The following is a 22,500-nucleotide window of genomic DNA, read 5'->3' as shown; positions in this document are numbered from 1 at the left end:
GTAGCGATAAAGACTGCCGTTCCTGACTGACATAAAATATAGGGTTGTGCACACTTGCCGGATATCGGAAATGCAAATGTGTCTGCTTTGTTTACCTAATGTACAAAATGACATATTCACAAATCCATTACATATTCATTAAAGTAATTGTCAATCAATAACAATGCTTTTATTGCCTAAGTGATATGGTTTTCATTTTGAAATAAATGTACTTTTACTAGGAAAACATGACATAGGTAAGGTGAATAGATCAAAATAATAATAAGGTAACCTAAGCAGATTCATTGAATGCATTTAGTTTTTTATTTAACAAGTTGAATTAAAAGTGAAAAGAACAACAGAATATAGATTCTGATAAGTATTTATAGTTTGTTTTTCTGTGATGTAAATCTGACCTATATTTGGCTGACAACAGCCGTAATTACTGTGAAACTGGTTCCTAATGACAATATTACATACAGCTGCATTTTCAAAGAGGCCTGTTGCCATGACGATGACATGAACGTTCTCCTGCCAAACGAGATGCCAGAATGCAGCCATGGTCTTCCCTCTCGGTCCTGTTGAAAATACAGGTTGTTGTATTTGACTAAACTACTTTATAGCAAAATCTTAAAACATCACATCTTTAGGGGAATAAAAAGACATGAAATGTTGGATCAAATAAATCATTTTTTTTCTCTTATTAATTCTGCCTTTTTAAGGAATTGCCAAAGGGATTCTTATTCTGTCAACGAAAACTGTGAATATTTAAAATAATAGAACTTTATTAGTCAATGATTGGATCAGGAAATCTTTGTGAATTCTATCACCAATATTTTAAGTTACGGGGTTAGTAGGTGATCTGCAAAGGAAACCATATGGTTTCTTGTGCCCTGTATATCCCATATTGGGTCACGTACTAACCCTGTAACGTATATATTATGTCGACAACCTTTTTACATGTTTAAATGTTTCATTTATTCATCGGAATATTCATTGGAATCAGAAAATAAACGCCATTTTAGTTCGATATAAACTTGGCGACACAATATGGAAAAATATGGGGTCACTGCTTGAACAGTCCTTGACCAATGGTGTTGCATCATTTATGTTGGAGGTGTGATATACTGGTGTATATATATATATATATATATATATATATATATATATATATATATATATATATATATATATATATATATATATATATATATATATATATATATCTATATTTTTACCTTTTTGTTTAAGATATATAGAGTATGGAATTTTTTTACATGGCAAAATTAAAGGCTAGGAATACACTTATAAAATGGATAAATAATAAACACTATATAAAGAAACCATAATGAAATTAATCAAGTATTAAAAAAACTCACCCTGAGTGGCAATGTACTCGATATCACCATGGTAACCCTGAAAGTGACAAAATAGGTTTCAAAAATCGTTGCTGACACCCTCTGGATGAGGGTAAGTTCTAGATCAGAGGGTAAGCTCGAGTTCAGAGGGTTAGCCCTAGATCAGAGGGTAAGCTCAAGTTCAGAGGGTAAACTCTAGATCAGAGGGTAAGCTCTAAATCAGAGGGTAAGCTCTGTTCAGAATGTAAGCTCTAGATCAGAGGGTAAGCTCTAGATCAGAGGGTAAGCTCTATATCAGAGGGTAAGCTCTGTTCAGAAGGTAAGCTCGAGATCAGAGGGTAAGCTCGAGATCAGAGGTTAAGTGCTAGACCAGAGGGTAAGCTCTGTTCAGAGGGTAAGCTCTAGATCAGAGGGTAAGCTCTAGATCAGAGGGTAGGTTCTGGATCAGAGGGTAAGCTCTAGATCAGAGGGTAAGCTCTAGATCAGAGGGTAAGCTCTAGATCAGAGGGTAAGCTCTAGATCAGAGGGTAAGCTCTAGATCAGAGGGTATATAAGCTCTAGATCAGAGGGTAAGTTCTGGATCAGAGGGTAGGTTCTGAATCAGAGGGTAGGTTCTGCATCAGAGGGTAAGCTCTAGATCAGAGGGGAAGCTCTAGATCAGAGTGTAAGTTCTGGATCAGAGGGGAAGCTCTAGATCAGAGGGTAAGCTCTAGATCAGAGGGTAAGTTCTGGATCAGAGGATAAGTTCTGGATCAGTGGTTTAGCTCTGGATCAGAAGGTAAGTTCTGGATCAGAGGGTAAGTTCTGGATCAGAAGATACGTTCTGGACCAGAGGGTAAGTTCTGGATCAGAGGGTAAGTTTCATATCAAACGGTAAGCTCTGGATTAGAGGGTAAGCTCTGGATCAGAGGGACTGGACTCAGAACCTCATTTATGATTGCTAGTTATCACCATGAAGTGCTAAATGATTCTTAATCATATGTATAGAGCAGATTTTAAAACCGCACACATGTATCTCCCAAAGGTAAGTTCTTTAATTCAGATAATAATTTCAGAGTGTTTGGTAGTTGTTCATCAGTGCAACATGAAATCTTAACCTTTTCCCCTCAATTCATTTAATCGATAAATGTGCATTCATTGATGTGCCATATAAAGACGTCATTCATATAAAAATAAACTAAAGCTTTGCATCTGCCAGCATAATAATCTTATCATTTTTCAGGAGAAATTTATAGGGCACCAAATTTAACTAATTATTTCAATCAGGAAATAATCATGTACATGTTTCTATTGCGTTTATCTTTGTCACACATCAAATTATATTAAACATACGTATAGTTCCCTACAGAATTTACGGAAAGCAGACTGGGGAAAAACATGGCAAATGACGCAAATTGTGCGCCCTAGGGTGGAGGCATGGTCTGTGACAAAAGATTTGCGTCTAGCTAATGAAGTCAAAATGACAAAGTAACCATGGAGGAAACAAAAAGATTTGAGAGAAATAGGCTGATATTGAATGATATCAGAATTTTTGTCCCATAATAGGAGCTAATCTGTGATTTAGTTGTCTTTTTGTCCTCGTCAGGCATTGTCACTTTTTTCTTCCGCCAAAGACAAATACTTCCTTTTAGTACAATACTTTTTTAAGAACATCTCAAAAAGATGATATTTTTTAAAATATATAATTATATTTTTTTTTAAACTATAGACACAATATTTAGACAAAATTCTTTGATCATAAGATACACAAATGTATGTTTCTTTCTTGGTATTCATTACAAAACAGGTGTCTGCAAGATTCAGTAGAACTTTTACTAATAGGTGAATGGGGCACAATATTAAAGGAGTAAGGAGGAGGAAAAATACACCTTTGTAAGGTTGTTACCAACGCCTGAGGCCCATACAATGGTTTACAGCCTGAGTGCACAGCACAAGGGCTTAGGAGCATTTTAAGGGACTATGCAGATGGTTACAACTGAAATTTTAGCTATTATTGCATAAAATAGACAATATAAAGCCCATACTTTGTGCAAAAATGAATGAAAATGGTCATATAAATGCAATAAATAGTTTAAATTAAGCTAAAAAAAACAAGAATTGTGTGACATCATATACGTCAAACTGTTTTAAAGTGAAAAAAAAAACTTTTTAAAGTGAAAAAAAAAACTATCAAAACAATATGGATGTCTTTGTTTCTGTTTTGACTGTAATCTTGTGTGATTTACAGAGAGTTATTGAGTGAATTGTGATACTCATGTTAGTCTTTATGTTTAATGTAAATCATAAAACATTGTTGAACTGTTTTTGTTTTAATTTAAACACATTGTTGTCTTAATTTTGAACAAAGTTTTGAAACAGCCAGATTTGCTTATTTACATATCTCTATTACAGACAGAAAATGGACACTTTGTGCAATAATGTGCAATAATTTTTCATTTCTTTTGTTATTATATTTAAGCTACAAGACACATGTTACTTCTCATGAAATAAAAAAAAAACTGGAAAACATATTAGACATTTTGACGACAAAAACACAGCTAATTTAGAGCTCTGACAAAAACTTGGCAAAATGTTGCTATCACTAATTATGCTAGCTTGGAAAATAGTGCAATTATTGTAAAGTTTCATTGGCTTAGAGACTTCTCCAGAAAATAAACCTGATACACAAACATGGGGACCACAAAGGTAATATATAGCTCAATACAGAAGTGTCATAGCTTTGAACAATTTGTTTATCAGACATGATCCATAATCCAACTTGACCTAGATTAATATTCCAGCAAATATTCATGAACATTGTTTAAAAAATGTGACCTTGAAGTGTTAACAAGGTGTGTTCTTCAATTGACCTAGTGACATATGTTCTGATGCCAAAGTTTTCAACAAGAGATTTATGTGGAAACCACATTAAAGCTGTATTTTTCTTTATGACAAATGCGGTTTTGCAGCAGGACATTTGATTATAGAGGAAAACTAAAAGCTGCCAAACCATATTCACATGAGTCTGAAAATAAACACTTTTATTATGACATGGACCAAAAACTTGAATGCAAAATTGTTAAAAACACCATAAGGCTAGTTTTCCCCAATCTATTACCCACACTTTTCAGAATAATGTCACAAACAAATCAAAGATACTTATTTGTTAGGTCCTACCAAATTTCATAAAGGATAGAAAATTTGGCATCATGAGTGTAATCTATGTTATTTAAGTATTTACCCTAGTGACCTTCATTTTGACCTGATATAATCTTTAATCAAACATACCTAGATTAAATGGAGATAAACATATTGATTAAGATTCATGAAGATAATTGGTTCTAGAGTATAAACATATTGTTACTTCTAACAAAATCCTAATTACCTACTATTTGATCTGGATATGACCTATATGCCTGCAAGTGTTAGTTTACCTGGCGAATGACAGACAATGACTGGCTTTGTGCTCTCCTGAGCTAAAAAGGCCATTGTCTGTTATAAGGAAACATAATAATGTGATTGTTATAATTGTGTATCCCTTTACTTGAAAACAGCAAAGGAAATTTTCCGTAGTATTGAAAAATATTCCAAGAAATGTATGTTGCATTATTACCATTATTACCTCAATATAGCTGGCATTGATATAACTGCTGTCATCACCTGGAGGAATGTCCCTCAATGTCACCAAGGAATGGTCAACTGAAAAAAGAACACCACTCAGTACTGTATATCATAACTTAGTAAACAATAACACATTAAGCTTGATTGAGACAAAAGCTGATAGCCAAAAGAACTGTCTCATAATATATATATATAATATAAAAAAAAGGTTGATTTCAGTTTGTTCCTTGATAAAAGCAAACTGGTGTTAATTTTAAGAAGCAAGGAGAATGTTCCCCCTGGTGATACTTTAAGGTGGGGCTCTGTTCTGGCCTAAGGCCTGTAAGGTAGGGGCTCTGCCCTAAGGCCTATTAGGTGGGGCTCTGACCTAAGGCCTATTAGGTGGGGCTCTGACCTAAGGCCTGTTAGGTGGGGCTCTGACCTAAGGCCTGTTAGGTGGGGCTCTGACCTAAGGCCTATTAGGTGGGGCTCTGACCTAAGGCCTATTTGGTGGGGCTTCGACCTAAGACCTGTAAGGTGGGGCTGCGACCTAAGACCTGTTAGGTGGGGCTCTCACTTAAGACCTGTTAGGTTGGGCTCCGACCTAAGACCTGTTAGGTTGGGCTCCGACCTAAGACCTGTTAGGTGGGGCTTCAACCTAAGACCTGTAAGGTGGGGCTTCGAACTAAAACCTGTTAGGTGAGGCTCCACCCAAAGGCCTGTAAGGTGAGGCTTCAACCTAAGACTTGTTAGACAGGGCTCCAACCAAAGACCTGTTAGAAAGGCCCCCGACCTAAGACCTGTTAGACAGGGCTCTGACCTAAGACCTGTTAGACAGGGCTCTCACTTAAGACCTGTTAGGTGGGGCTCCAACCTAAGACCTGTAAGGTGAGGCACTGACCTTAGACCTGTTAGGTGGGGCTCCGACCTAAGACCTGTAAGGTGGCGCTCTGACCTAAGACCTGTTAGGTGGGGCTTCGACCTAAGACCTGTTAGGTGGGGCTTGGACCTAAGATCTGTAAGACGGGGCTCCGACCAAAGACCTGTTAGGTGGGGCTCGGACCTAAAACCTGTTACGTGGGGCTCTGACCAAAGACCTGTTAGGTTGGGCTCTGACCTAAGACCTGTTAGGTGGGTCTCTGACCTAAGGCCTGTTAGGTGGGGCTCTGACCTAAGGCCTGTTAGGTGGGGCTCTGACCTAAGACCTGTTAGGTGGGGCTCTACCCTAAGGCCTGTTAGGTTGGGGCTCTGACATAACACCTTTAGATGGGGCTCTGACCTAAGGCCTGTAAGGTGAGGCTCCAACCTAAGACCTGTTAGGTGAGGCTCCACCCTAAGACCTGTTAGGTGGGGCTCAGACCTAAAACCTGTTACGTGGGGCTCTGACCAAAGACCTGTAAGGTGGACCTCCAACCTAAGACCTGTTAGGTGGGGCTCCAACCTAAGACCTGTAAGGTGGGGCTCCAACCTAAGACCTGTTAGGTGGACCTCCAACCTAAGACCTGTTAGGTGGGGCTCCAACCTAAGACCTGTTAGGTGAGGCTCCACCCTAAGACCTGTTAGGTGGGGCTCAGACCTAAAACCTGTTACGTGGGGCTCTGACCAAAGACCTGTAAGGTGGACCTCCGACCAAAGACCTGTAAGGTGGGGCTCCAACCTAAGACCTGTAAGGTGGGGCTCGGACCTAAGACCTGTTAGGTGGACCTCCGACCAAAGACCTGTAAGGTGGACCTCCGACCAAAGACCTGTAAGGTGGGGCTCCAACCTAAGACCTGTAAGGTGGGGCTCCAACCTAAGACCTGTAAGGTGGGGCCCCGACCTAAGACCTGTAAGGTGGGGCTCCAACCTAAGACCTGTAAGGTGGGGCTCCAACCTAAGACCTGTAAGGTGGGGCTCCAACCTAAGACCTGTAAGGTGGGGCTCCAACCTAAGACCTGTAAGGTGGGGCTCCAACCTAAGACCTGTAAGGTGGGGCTCCAACCTAAGACCTGTTAGGTGGGGCTCCAACCTAAGACCTGTAAGGTGGGGCTCCAACCTAAGACCTGTTAGGTGGGGCTCCGACCTAAGACCTGTAAGGTGGGGTTCCGATGTTGCCAATAACTTGTGTATCATACTAAGTTATGTCGCCATTTGAGCTTGTACTTACATGTATAACACACATATACTATTGCCATGCTTCATTTGGAAATGAACACCAGAAGATGAATAATAATTTTTGTAAAGCAAAAAAAGTCTTTCTGTGAAGACTAATGGAGTTGTGCTTCCTCCAGGTTGCCTATCGTGAGCCACCCATGGTCTTGTTGAATCCATGGCCCTTGCCAAGACCTCTGGAAGACTTATGCTTCATTTGGATAACTTTTGTGCCAACATGTTGTACCAAGTATCACATCAATATACCATATTTAAATTTATGTAGAATTCACGCTCAGCCAATTATTTATGACCGTATGAAGTTGTTTGGATTGTTTCGTACATTTAGTTACTTTTACTGTTATAACAGTTAGGCAATTATCAAAGTAACAGTATTAATTGGCCTAGCAGTATCCTGAACAAGGTCAGTTATGGCTGAATTAAGTGCATAATTTGCCCCAATGAACAGCAACAAGTAAGTATCTTTCAGAATTGTTTTAAATGATACCAAATATTCAAACTACTCCTTTTACATGATGAGACAAAATTGTAAAGGATAATAGAGCTAGTTGTAAATGGTTTGTCTTACTTCTGGTTAATAAAATAACAGGTGAACAGCATTGTTATTGGCATGGATCTCTAGCCAACAAAGAGCTAATCTTGCATCAACAGCAAGAATAACTTTAAACTAGGGATGGCAACCAGTAGTAAAAACAGTACTTGAGTACTCTTATAATTTTCCGATCGTGTACTTGAAAAAACTTTAATTAGTTTTCCGAAGTAACATGTTCATATACCCTGTACATGGGTCATCCTAATATTGGCCATTTCAATCTATGTTTTATATCCTTAAGTAAAAGTGCACTAATGAACTATATCAGATATATCAATAAAAAGAAAAATACAATGAGTTCTTTCATTCATTTAATTTTAAGTCTGTCCTTTTTATTATTTTTTCAGATGAACTTTTCCCACTGCAAATATAGCAAATCCAAAACAATAATACTACATTTCAAAAAAATATCATATCATGAAATCAGCATATGAGCAACACTCACTGATAATAAACTAAGCAAATACAATAAAAGTGCGGTCTTTCGAACAGGCGATTGTTCGAGAACTAGCAGTCAGTCAAGGTCAAAGCTTAGTCCCAACCATTATTCCTTCCATTTTCATATAAAATATAATGACGCTGGATCAAAACCTAAATAAGTCGAGGAGTCGAGCACCATTGCCGGTCCCAAATACACAAATCATTTGCAAAACCTTATGATTCCCTTGAGGTCATAATTTCACTCATTTTCCCTTAAGCATGTTCCAAAATAAATAAACAATTGCCAGGTGTTAAAAGTTTAGCAATTGAAAAAATTGCAAAGTCAGATGAAAGAAAACTTGATAAGGTGTGAAAAACCAATTATTACGTTTATGAATGACCACTATTACTTGATATGATAGGGCGTTTGAGAAGATAATTGTTTGAGTTTAATTGTAAGAAATGTAAATGAGTAATAAACATATGAATAAAGCACTAAAAATATGGTCCAACATCAGCAGTTCTGAAAATTAAGAATCCTTCTAATGATTCAACAGTTCCTCGAAACAAACATGATGAGCCAATTATTATCCATCCTTGATTTTGCTGAACTTAAATCTGACTAATGCTTTAATGTATGTATGTATTTCTTTAGACCTTGCGATCAAGGATATTCCTTGAAAGTGCAAGAATGCTGAAGAGACAGTGGTGGGACACAAGGAAGTCCGGGTGCCATACCCTAGCTCTTTTTCTAAGAGATCCTTTGGTTCTTTTACCTGCTCGGTGTAAAGCACCGATACACGGGGTACAACTTTCCTGGGTTAAACCAGAAATGAGTACACCACTTCCAAGCACTACCCTTTAAATGCCGAGCGCCAGGCAAGGGAGCTACTTGTACCAACTTTTAACGTCTTTTGGTATGACGCGGCCATGGATTGAACCCACGACCTCCCATAGTGCTTAACCACTAGGCCACGGAGACGGTTAATAATAGGCACTGTCATATTTCAATGTTGCTTGTTAAGAAAAAGCACCTTATTGTAAAATTAAAGTTTGCTATTTATTCATTTATTGGTTTTTCTTTTACATTTTCACATTGAAAATATGACAGCCATTGAACATAAGAGTGATTTTCACAATGCAATACATATAGTAAGTATTGAAGTAAACAATCGGAATGACAACTTCCAACTGTGAAATTACATTGTTAGACATTTCATAACAGACTAAAATGGAAATTTGGGTCGTTCAAAACAACAGATCACTCTAGGTTTTAACTCAGGACCCGGCGTCCTCGAGCGAGCGCAGTTTTACTGTATTATGCTCCACATAAGCTTCCATCTTTTGCTGAGGCTCATTGGAGATGTTTCAAGTTCATGTTTCAACAGCAGATGGTAGAGCATGCTGCATTGTAGTGCCATCATTATCACCACACAGCGTACATTTACACATAGTTCTGTCAGCTACCAGCTTGAAGAAAAATATTGACCTTACTCTATGCAATAATATTTCGGAGTGAAATTACTCCATAGTGTAAATTTTGTTTACTTCATTCATATGGATTTTTCTCAATTAAAGACATCCACTAATCAATAGTGATGATCAGTGCACAGATACGCCCATTAACCAATCAATGTCCATATTTTGCTGGTCAACATGTATTATATGGTGAAAAGTCTCTAATTGGTTAACAATATAATTATACGAAAGATGTCACCCACTATCAAAACTTCGCTAATTGACATCAGTGCAAATTGTGGCCCTTAGTTGACAGTTTGTAAACCATCTTGATATTGAAGATGAATACCATTTTGTATGTATATGCCCATGTTATTTAGTTATAAGACAGAAATACATTAAACCTCATTATTATGTTCGCCCCTCCGTGTTTAAATATCACCAACTATTAAACTCTGTTAATAGATTTGAGCTTATTAAGCTCTGTAAATATGTTAAGGAATCACTATTTATCCGTAACTGTATTCTAAACAATGATACATAATTCTGTTCATCCTCTTTTATAGCCTGTTTATGAAGCTGTTACACTACTGCATTTACATATTTATACCTTATAGTAGTTAATAATAATTGCATAACGCTCCTGTAACACAAATATTTGTTCAACTTTTAAACTTACCTTGTACAAACACATGACATATATAAGTGAATTATTATATGTGATTAGACAATGTACATTAGTATAAGTCTTAATAAAATGTCTGTTCTGTTCTGTTCTATAATCTCTGTCTTGAATTTTGATAGGGTCAATAATGTTCATAGTGGGGATTAGAGGATCCGTACATTGTGTCTTGTTGGCAAGGCGCAAGAACTGTAACATCATCTGTATGTCTGTACATCATTTTTATGGTAAAATTTAAAATAATGCTTTCTTCTTTTTGGAAGATTGATCAAGTACATGAGTACTCCGGTACTCGTTGCCATCCCAACTTCCAACAAATAGCTTGTTTAGATCTCACCAAAATCCTCACAGACTTTCATTGTATACTTATCTGCAGTACTATTTCTCTTAATTTCCTTTAATTCACTTCCCTAAAATGACATTTTTTTATGACATTAATTTGAAACTCTGCCATTCCTGGGTGAGAAGGTGTAGAGTTTGAGCCTCATAATGCAGCAGGGTCTCACAAAATTGAACAGGTTCTACAAAGATTTTAGTCATATGGAAATAATTCTTTATAAGTTGATTTAATACGGAGGAACACTTAAAATAATCTCATGTCACCAAAAGTGTTTCTGTGATAGAGCCTGGTCTTAAATCCCATATTTTTTCACTTGTAATTCTTCTGTGAATATTTAATCAAAACAAACAAAATTCTGACCTATTCAGGGTATGAGAAAAACTAATTCAACTAGAGCTGTCACAGCAGTGACGAATACCCCCAAATGCCGCCTGGACACAGGAATCGCAAACCATTCCTTTGAAAAGAGGCCATAACTCCAAGGTTACTGCACACTGCATCTTCTTTTATCATGCATGTATTGTTTTATTTAAATCTGTTGAGTAATTTAGAAGTTACACTGCTGACAAGAAAAACTAGCTGATGCTCTAGCTGATCTCTTCTGGAATAAGAGCATTCACAAGCTTTTCTTCCAACACGATCATCATCAAATTTTACAAGTACATATTTGGGCTTGAATGCATCCTTATCCACCTGGGAATAAATCCCGGGACTGTTCCTGTAGCCGAATTAACAAGTCCATCTGACAGGTCAATATTTGTAGTAAGCACTACTGTGGCAAATATGCCATACTTAAGTTCTGCCGGTATTCCACTGGCATCTGGTTCAAATAAAGCATGCTGGATTTGTTTTGTTTGTTCATCTTTCCAAGTGTCAATTACTTTTAAGGTAAATATTTGCTCATTTAGTTTTTGAAGGATCTATCGAACTTGACCTGTATCTTCTGATGTTACACCTGTGTACCAAAAATGTTCAAATCTGTCAAGCCTTTCATGAATTATCGTCCGGAAACCATTTTTCTATTTTTAGTAACAGTGACCTTGACCCCACCAGCCCCAATATCGAACTTGATCTGTATCTTCTGATGTTTCACCTGTGCACCAAAAATTGTTCAAATCTGTTTAGCCTTTCATGAGTTATCGTCCGGAAACCGTTTTTCTTTTTTTAGTAACAGTGACCTTGACCTTGGCCCCACCAGCCCCAATATCGAACTTGACCTGTATCTTCTGATGTTACACCTGTGTACCAAAAATTTTTCAAATCTGTCAAGCCTTTCATGAGTTATCGTCCGGAAACCGTTTTTCTATTTTTAGTAACAGTGACCTTGACCTCACCAGCCCCAATAACCAAAAATTTTTCAAATCCGTCTATCCTTTCAGGAGTTATTGTCCGGAAACCATGAAAACCGACAGACAGACCGACCGACAAGCTCACTCCTATATACCCCTTCAAACTTCGTTTGTGGGGGTATAATGAGTAAAAGCCTACAATCACAATATTTCCCGATCCTAATTAAATAAGATTTTCTTGGGCAGACAATTTTTGCAGAAATTGAACATACAGAAAGTTCATTTTCGCTTCCCATGTGTATAGTCTGGGATACAATGGATAATTATCAAATTACTGTGGTATTTCCTTCACAGAAGCATGACAAAATGATGTTACAACTTTCTATGCACTTGACCCCTCCCCCACCCATGCCCAGCACAGTGTTGCAGTCAAATTAAGAATGCTAGAAGGATCTTATGTTTATGGTCACATATCATTTACTTCATTCACTCTATTGGTCAGTTTTAAAAATAAGTAATCCAATTAGCTATATTGTTCTTAGATCAAACTCAGACAGATACTGAATACCAGCCAAGCGCCTCAACTCTGATCATCCTCTTATCCAATGATAATCAGTAAGCTTTGAACATGTTGGTTTGGCCCTGGACACTATGAGCATAATATCTAAAATGTATACAGCATAAACCCCAAGCACTGCATCATAGAAATAATAGGAACCACCTCTAAAGCAAATGTGTTAAAATCCCTGGACAATATCAACAAACACCCAGTTCACATAGTTGACACAGAAAGAGAGGCTTTAAATGATATGCTATTAATTGGCTTGTAGTAACCATTGGATAAATATAGACCAATCAATAAACATTTTGGCTTTAACCTTAACTTTAACCAAACCAAAGATATAACCAGAAGCCAATGGTAATCAGCTGGCCAGTTTGCATATTTAAATAATCAGAAAAAAATGGTTAAGAATGATTATTTGATAAGTGTTTGGCTAACTTTGACAAAACCAAATAGTTAACCAGTTTAATACAATTACATGCAGTTTAATGCACTTGTCTTCATGTCATTCTTTCCTAAATGCTAGTGGCATAAAAAATGCTTCAAGTTCATACTAACTTACATAACAAGAGGGCCCTGAAGGCCCTGTATTGCTCACCTGATCCAATTCAAGTGTGAAATAAGTGTCTTCAGGGCGAGGGCAATTGTGACAGGGGGAGAGAATAAGTGTTTTTCAGGGGGATGGAAAGTGCAACGAGAGGGGACTTAATTAAAACAAATTTAGGACTAGTTTTTAATGCTACATGTTAAATATTATAGTTGAGGGTATTACAGTTTAAGAGAATTTGAAATGTCAGTCTGGTGGTCTGCTACATTAGAAAGGATGCGTACTTGTCTTTGTTTGTACATTTTTATTTTCTGTTCTTGTTATGGTTGGAGTATAAACTTGTTTCATTTAATTCAGAATATATTTTAGCAGTGAGTGTGATTAAAACACTTGTTCTACATGAAAATGCACGAAACATTGAAAACTTATTATACATACTTTTGACTACATCATGGAAGGACTTTTTTTATTAAATTACAGAGTATATTTTCAATAAATATGCATAGTGTCAATATGTTCCATGAACATATGGTCATAAATGTGGCCTCTAGAGTGTTAACAAGCTTTTCCTATCATTTGACCTAATGACCTAGTTTTTGACCACACATAACCCGGATTCAAACTTGACTTAGAGATTATTAATATAAACATTCTGACCAGTTTTCATGAAGATACAGTTATAAATGTAACCTCTAGAGAGTTAACAAGCTTTTCCTTAAATTTGACCTGGTGACCTAGCTTTTAACCGCACATGACCCAGATTCGAACTTGGCCTAGAGCCAATCAATATAAACATTCTGACTAAGTATCATGAACATACAGTCATAAATGTGACCTCTAGAGTGCTAACAAGCTCTTCCTATGATTTGACCTAATTACCTAGTTTTTGACTGCACATGACCCAGATTTACACTTGACTTAGAGATTATTAATATTAACATTCTGACCAACTTTCATGAAGAAACATTTATAAATGTGACCTCTAGATTGTTAACAAGCTTTTCCTTTAATTTGACCCAGTGACCTAGTTTTTGACCGCACATGACCAAGATTCGAACTTGGCCTAAGGCTAATCAATATAAACATTCTGTCTACGTTTCATGAACATAAAGTCATAAATGTGACCTTTAGAGTGCTACCAAGCTTTACCTTTAATTTGACCTGGTGACCTAGTTTTTGACCGCACATGACCCAGATTTAAACTTGACTTAAAGATTATTAATATAAACATTCTGATCAACTTTCATGAAGATACAGTCATAAATGTGACCTCTAGAGTGTTAACAAGCTTTCCTTCAATTTGACCTGGTGACCTAGTTTTTGACCGCACATGACCCAGATTCGAAACTGGCCTAGTGATTATTAATATGAACATTCTGACCAAGTTTCCTGAAGATACAGTCATAAATGTGACCTCTATAGTGTTAACAAGCTTTTCCTTTAATTTGACCTGGTGACCTAGTTTTTAACCCCAGATGACCAAATATCAAACTCGACCAAGATTTTATTGAGGGTAACATTCTGACCAAGTTTCATTAAGATTGTGCCCAAATTGTGACCTCTAGAGTGTTAACAGCCAAATTGTTGACGACGAACGACGACGACTACGACGGACACAGGGCGATCGCAAAAAATCAGGTGCTTTATGGCAAAGACAGCCATCAGTTGATTTTGAATCACAATTAGTTTTCTGGTTATAAACCTGTCCATTTTGAGAAGTCATGTGAAGATAAGAGCCCACCAGTGGCTAAAGTCTGAGACCTTTTGGGTGATATGCAGATTTGCCCTTGTAATGACTCACCTTTTGCCCAAAGAGGACCCTATTATGTTACTTACATGATACTACATCCTGACACACATTTCTGGTGACATTATCTGGAAGGGTTGCTATGGTACATGGGTGTTCTTCTTGGTTGCGGACAATAGCCTGGAATATGAAAAAACAAAAGGAGGTAAAGAAAACTTTAAAGTGCATATGAATAACATTCAAATGTCCTTTACATGAACCATTACATACATTGGCACAGCTCCATGAATATGATTTTAACTATCTAAAAGTTATTTCCTAGAGCTGTGAAAGTTATCACTCTGCATTTCCCTGACAATACGTAACCATAACTAGTGAAGACAGATGGCAGGATGGGCCACCCTTATCATGGGACCTAAATTACTTTTACACACCTACTCATAGAATCACTCATGTTATTGGTCATTACCAATATAGCTTACTGCCAGTGTATAAGTTGTTCCATTATTGAAAGTGGTACTTCCATAAACATCCAGCTTCTTTAAAATAGCTTACAGACAAGGTTTAGGGAAACAGATGTAAGCGTTAGTCCATTTTTCTCAGATGACCAAGACACATAACTTAACATTCACGAATTGTTAGCCAAAGCTATAGTATTTGTACAAATGTTCTTTTTGTCACCAGGAACTTAATTGGTTCGTGCCAAGATCTTCAACAGATTTTGTATTATGGTCAAAGTTAAAGTCTCTGCACAGAGACGACATCAACAATGACTATGACAATGCCATCAACAATGATTGTACCAGTGCTATGACAATGCCAACCAAGACGACATTACCAATGGCTTTGAAAATGTCAACAACAATGATATTTACAATGCAATAATAAAATCTTGACAGTTTTTGAGATGAAAATGTGTGAAAGCTGTGAGATATTCTGGCTTACCCGCACTTCAAACTTGAGATACTTGTCCAGTTTTTTCTGTCGAAGCTTCTGCAGGAACTGCTCAACGTGAATGGGCTCTTTTTTAATGGACGTTATTGCCTTTTCTTCTTTTTCTGCGGAAGATTGAATTTTTAACAACGCATTAATGTGCTGCTCCCAGTCACCTATAGAATGTGTTTTATTGCAAGTGTGGATATAGTCGGTCAGATTCTGGTCAAATATGGCGTACATGGTATTATCCACTATACGGAGCGATATCACGCCTTGATTAAAATCAGGCTCAGAAAAATTATCTGTTCTTTCAGATAAAGCCATTGTTTCTTGTAGCAATTTAGAATCCTTCATTGGATTTTTATGGTTGAAATATTGTACTGTGGGAAACACTATTCATTAATGAAAAATATTGACCAAAAGAATCATTTACATCAGTCATAAAATAACTTGTGTCAGCTTTTCTCCAATGATTGCATGAAACATGAGACAAGGAAGTAAAATGTCTGAGTTGTCACAATATTACACATAGTTATAATATTGTTCTTCCTTTAATACAACTGTAAAACCATTGTTAAACTGGATCCACAAATATTTTCAACATATTCTTTAAGGATGCAAGCTCTCCCTCTGCAAGATATTCAAAATTTGTCTTTTTCATACAATATTGTAGGTTTTACTGAATTTTGACACTGTCTGGAATTAACTGTAGAAAAAGGAAACCTGAAACAAGTTTTGACAAGTATTATGACATCCATAAAACATGGAAACTAATACCAAAGGAAATGCATATTTCAGGGAGTTCTACACTTGTCTTGGTATATTATATTGTTAACAGTTCTTCCAGACAAAATATATCTACAGTTGAAATGTATGTATTAACTTGTCAAGACATTGTGAAAATAGACCAAGAATTATTTTTCTTTTTAGATGAACATTGTATTCTGCTTGCTGCTTACTTTTGCTAAGAACAAAGATTGGATAAATTATCTGTAGCACAAATTACAATTTATTTAAAGTGTAAAGAAGTTAATTAGTGCAGGAGAGAGTAAACGCTGTGACGTTTTTAGATGAAATGCACTTTTCTTTATTTCTTCAGCTACACTGTGAACATTCACTAATCACATTGACATAATACCCTGGAATTGCATAAACACAGTTAATGAATCTCCCTGAAATCCATTTTTATTGGCTACATTTCAATTTTGTTTTATCCACCTGAATTTGTTTCACAGACATTTGAATGAACTCCACAACAGTTTTAATTCCAGGACACAGTATTTAAATCCACACTTTCGAAAGTATTGAGACACCATGCATAATCCACGAGAGACATTTCCCAAAGCCTTACATCCATCATCAAAACAACAAATGTACTGGCTATAAACAAAAGAACGTCAAGCAAAACATTTAGGAAGGCGGGGAAAGATGTTTTACCAGATTCTCAGACCTATCACTCCAATTATCAAAACACTTTTTCATGGATGTGGAATCATTAGGTATTTGAAGAAGGGCATGTATTTGCCAACAATTTCATAAACAAAGGCAAATACCGTTATACAGAAATGATTTCATTAAAAAAGAAGTTGCTGTGGTAAGTATTAATGGATAGGAAAAACAGAAATTAAGTTTCCTTGCCTTCAGGAGATGCAGTTTGAGGATGATGCCAGGAACCTTACCACAATGTCAAGATAGAAGAAACACACAGTATATCTTCAATATAACAGTGATGGTACAGATCCTTATGTTTCAAGAGTTCATCCAAGAAGCCAGAAAGGTTCACTGCCCAATAGGGCTGGAAAAGGAATTGAAGAGAGAGAGCATACATTGAGAACTTGTTTCATGAATCATTCAGGAAAAATGACTAAAGACTGACATGATTATCAAAATGCTTTAAAGTTCTAGTTTTGGACTGATAAAAAAAAAAAAGACTGGCCAAAAACAATGGACAGAAAAGTGATGACACAAAATACAAGCCACCTAACAAAGCACATTATGTCGAGACAATAGACAGAATAGATACAAAAGACAAATATGGTGTGATTCCGCGATCAGTAATACTGTCCAGATTAGACAAATATGGTGTGATTCCGACTGCAGTGATACTGTCCAGAATAGACAAATATGGTGTGATTCCGACTGCAGTGATACTGTCCAGATTAGACAAATATGGTGTGATTCCGACTGCAGTGATACTGTCCAGATAAGATAAATATGGTGAGATTCAGAGAACAGTAAAATACTGTCCAAATAGGACAAATATGGCGTGTTTCCACGATCAGTAATACTGTTCAGATTAGACAAATATGGTGTGATTCGGACTGCAGTGATACTGTCCAGATCACTGTCGGAGATCAGTTATACCGTACAGTTAAGACAAATACATCCTCTTTTCTACCGACCCAGAGCTCAGGGCATGAACTCCTACTCTTATGTGGAGTTACATACCTCTTCTACCTACCTAGAGCTCAGTGCATGACAGAGGTATTTCGTCTTACTTTTATATGAAGCTAAATACCTTTTCTACCGACAAAGAGCTCACACTACCACCTAGACATGACACAGGTATCTCCTCCTACTCTTATGTGGAGTTACATCCCTCTTAACCAACCTAGAGCACAGCCCATGACAGAAGTAACTCCTACTCTTATTTGAAGTTACATCCCTCATCTTCCCACCTAGAGGCATGACAGAGGTAACTCGTCCTACTCTTACATGGAATTACATCCCACATCTTCCCACCTAGAGCTCAGCGCATGAAAGAGGTAACTCCTCCTTCCTTTTTGTGGAGGTACATCCCTCATCTTCCCACCTAGAGCTTAGCGCATGACAGAGGTAACTCCTCCTACTCTTTTATGGAGCTACATACCTCTTCTACCAATCTAGAGCTCAGTGCATGGCAGTTGTAACTCCTCTTTCTTTTATATGGAGTTACATCCCTCTTGTTCTCAATCCTCAACTAACCATTTGGCACATGGTTCATTATTGTAACAATACATACACAATTAAATCAGATTTTGATCCCATATTGGTAAAAGTACAATGGTATGATTGAATCCATTCCCATGAGTGTTGAGTGAAGAATGCAGCCACCTCCAACATCAAACTATTGACAATGCAACTAATTCTTGTTTCATTCCATGGCTAAATGGGAAACTAATGACTATAATGCATAAGTGCTTTCTGACAACAGAAACAGATGCCGTTTGGATTGAAGATTGGTGCTCAACCCTCCTGTATAAATTTCAGTGAATACATTCTGGAAAGGAAATTCCTCAAGAGCACATCACACACACAGAACATGATAATAGCATTCCCCTTTCATTGAGTCTGCTCATTGACAGCACAAGATTGGAAGGTGCAACACTGTCAATGCCCTTGAGTCAGAATTATCGCATCTGTCATCTACTACAATATAGAAAATCTGAGCAAGAATCTTTCAAGGTGTTTTCTCAATGTAGGTTAAGGTAAATCTTCACTGTGAGTAATGTCAACTTGCATTAGCCAGACGAGTCTCCATGGTACTGCAACAGAATCCCGGGGAAACCCTGCCAGAACAGTCTGCTACAGGCATCCCCAGAACAGGTGCTCCAATTAATGGAATTGTTTTGAAAACAACTGCTGGAAATATGGAGATTGTCTGCTCACTAATTGCTGCAGTCAACTGATTCCAGAACCTATGAAAAGGCAATAAATGTACATATACATTTTACTCTATCTTATGACCCACTTTCCATACAATTTGATAACATCTTGATTAAAAACATGTCTGACATAACAAAAAAAGAGATATTTGTTTACTTAAATAACACAGAAATTTATCAATATCACTCAGACTTTTATGTAAATTGTTATCATTTCCTTCAAAAGACAAAGATTGCAGTCTTTTCTCATTCCTTGGGGAAGTACATTTTCTGTTTGAGATCAGTTTTCGTCACCAAAGCTAACGGCACACATCACCTTTGATATTTTGAGACAGAGATAACAGTATAATAAACAACTCATTTGTAGAACATCTTGAGCAACTGTCTTCTTGGAGACATAGCAGAGACAGTTTTTTTGCCTCACCACATCTTGTATTCATTCAAAATGCTTTTCTTGATATTTTCTACATGACAAAATCCAGCTTGACTAGAATCACTAGCTGATTCAGGAGGGGAGGCCACCCAGGGTTTATTAATTGGGCTTACAAGCACCCTAGAAGCAATTTACAGTAATAATGCAGTGTTGAAAACCTTTCCTATGTTATGAAAATTCTCCCATGATACTTAATACAATGGCTCCCTTAAGGGACTTGGACTTTATATTTAACTGATGTCCAGCTGCAATATCAGTATTTCTGACATTGTTGCATTACACTTTTTCCGGAAAGTCTGAGGCACACATTATCATTCACTTTACATTACAGTTACACATGTTACACCTTTTCCATTAGATGTCAGACAAGTTATCAATCTATTAATATTTCTTGTCATCTGGATGGGGGGAAGTGACACCTAATTTATTTGAAAGGAAAATGATCTGAACATTAACAATGACATATTGCATGCTAAATTTTATCAGAAAATTATTCTGGGCTCAATATGACTGTTTGAATGGGTTGTTTCTTCATTGGTTCCGATTTAGAAAATTTGATTATTTTCTCAAGAACAAGAATTTAATCAACTAATGCAGTTATGTAGGCTACTGTATTCTTCCAACATTTCCAAACACCTAAAAGTCACGAAAATTAGTTTTCTATCATCCTATGTCAGGGTTTTCTGTAAAAAGAAATATTGGTTGTTTTTCTTTGCTTCTTTTTTCCTTAATCATAGCTTGTGCTGGTATAAGAATTCATAAAACAAGCAATTTTTACAAAATGTTTTACAGAAGAGCCAACCGTATTTTTTGGCATAACGAAATCAAAATAAAAGATGTGTTTCTTTCATTTTTTATGCAAGCTGCCCGTCGCGTTAATTGGACAAGTATGGTTGGGTATGATATTTGCCTTTCAGAATTATCTTAATTTCAAACTGCTATTCTTTGAATCATGATGTTGAGGCCTACAACAATTCTTCGTCTGATTATTTTAAGCTGATCAAATCTATAATAATTTTTTTTTAACATATTGTTATCATTGTGCGATGTCTTTTCTGAAATTTAGTCCATAAAAACATAGCCAGATTCAAAAGAAATGAAAAGAAGAAAGTTTTTTTTGACCGACAGACAGAAGTATTTAGGACCATTTATTTTCCTGATCTGAAAGAATTTGGGATTGTTGACTTTTTTATTTTTGAATGCAGTTTTTGTTGTATAGCTGGTACTCCTGACGACATTAGTGACAATAAGAAAAGCAGTAGACCTCAGGATAGTAGCAGTATTGACAAAGTGCAGCGCATTATTTCCATAGTTCATTAGAAAGCGGTTGACGATATAGTGGAATGTCTTGGAAAAAGCCATGGAATTTTTTATTGACAAAGGAAACAAAACCAGGTTTTTAATATGGGCAATCAGAAAATATAGACAATTAATTTCTTGTATGAGTTAAGAAAAAGTAGCAACCTTTATCTTTACTTTTATCAAAAGTAACTGAAATTATCTCAAGTTAAGTATCTCATGTGTTTAGTTTCCATAAATTCAAACTAAAGTTGTTGGGCAGAAACCATTTTTCTATTTTCAGTAACAGTGACTTTCACCCCAGCCCCTCAAAAAGAAATTCCAAGCAAGCTCTCCACGTAAGCTACATATCCCTACACACCAAGTTCCATTTTTAATCCATCAATATTAACTTACTGAGCAGAAACCACTTTCCTATTTTTAGTAACAGTGACCTTGACCATGGCCCTGACCTCCTCAAAGCAATCCCAAGCTAACTCTTCACATAAGCTACCAACACACAAATTTTCATCTCTATCCATCAATTCCATTTTTCTATTTTTAGTAACAGTGACGTTGACGTTGACCTTGATCCCACCCCATCAAAATCAATCCCAAGCTAGCTTTTCAAATAAGCTACCTACACACCAACTTTCATTACTATCCATCAATGCTAGCTTAAGTTATTGGGCAGAAGCCAATGGTTGATGTCCGCCTGCCTGCCCACCCTTTCACAACAACATCCCCATTCTAATTACCTGCTTTTCGTTGATGTTGGAACTTCAGTTGAAAACCAGGATAGAAGCATCTGAGACATTTATACAAAGTTGAATAATGGAAGTTGGTTGTCGTATCATTACCGCATATGAAATATTTGTGACCCTGACATGAAGAGGGAGACTATGGTGTGGAAAAAACGATTTTCGCATCCTCCTAAGAGAGAAGGGAGATCCAAATCGTCAAAGAAAAAATTGTATACAATACATACATATATATATATATATATATATATATATATATATATATATATATATATATATATATATATATATATATATATATATAATTTTCTTTATGGACAGCCAGAGGATTCTCCTATAACATGCAGTACCTAGCAGCCAGTCAGTCAATAAAGATCACTATCAAAAAGTAGGTTACATTTACATATAAATTACCATCACAAATAATTCTATGAAATTTAATAGTTTTTTTAATCGATTCCAGACTTTCATAAAATATGATTCATATTAAGTTGGAAGTAACATATGTTTGTTACATTTTATGTCTTGAAGAGACATCTCACAAAGGCATTGAGGAAGAAATGACAGGACTGTGAAATTGAAAATATAACCTTTCACAAAGACAATGCTCCTGCACATTGGGCTGAAGACACATAACTTATAATAAGACGTTTTGGGGTATGAATGACTGCAACCTCCACCTTAGAGTCCCGTCCTTGCGCTTACAGACTTTTGTATACTATACGAGGTCGCAGATTTGAATCT

At 36.6% G+C, this 22,500-nt stretch overlaps 1 protein-coding gene across 6 annotated transcripts in view; it reads right to left on the bottom strand.

The window, feature by feature from the left end:
* LOC128214670 (receptor-type tyrosine-protein phosphatase epsilon-like) overlaps window positions 1-22,500 on the bottom strand; it is an 85,632-nt gene that overhangs the window by 30,323 nt on the left and 32,809 nt on the right. For all 6 annotated transcript variants that reach the window (XM_052921260.1, XM_052921258.1, XM_052921263.1 and 3 more), the window contains 5 exons: window positions 15,650-15,762; window positions 14,794-14,884; window positions 4,939-5,015; window positions 1,359-1,395; window positions 460-557 (listed from right to left, as the gene is read on the bottom strand). In XM_052921260.1, the coding sequence (XP_052777220.1) occupies window positions 460-557; window positions 1,359-1,395; window positions 4,939-5,015; window positions 14,794-14,884; window positions 15,650-15,762 (416 nt within the window). The remainder of the gene's footprint in view (window positions 1-459; window positions 558-1,358; window positions 1,396-4,938; window positions 5,016-14,793; window positions 14,885-15,649; window positions 15,763-22,500) is intronic.

Source organism: Mya arenaria, chromosome 13 (genome assembly GCF_026914265.1).
Source record: "Mya arenaria isolate MELC-2E11 chromosome 13, ASM2691426v1".
NCBI lineage: Eukaryota > Metazoa > Mollusca > Bivalvia > Myida > Myidae > Mya > Mya arenaria.
The sequence above is the reverse complement of the archived record's forward strand: the minus strand, read 5'-3'. Positions and strand labels throughout refer to the sequence as shown.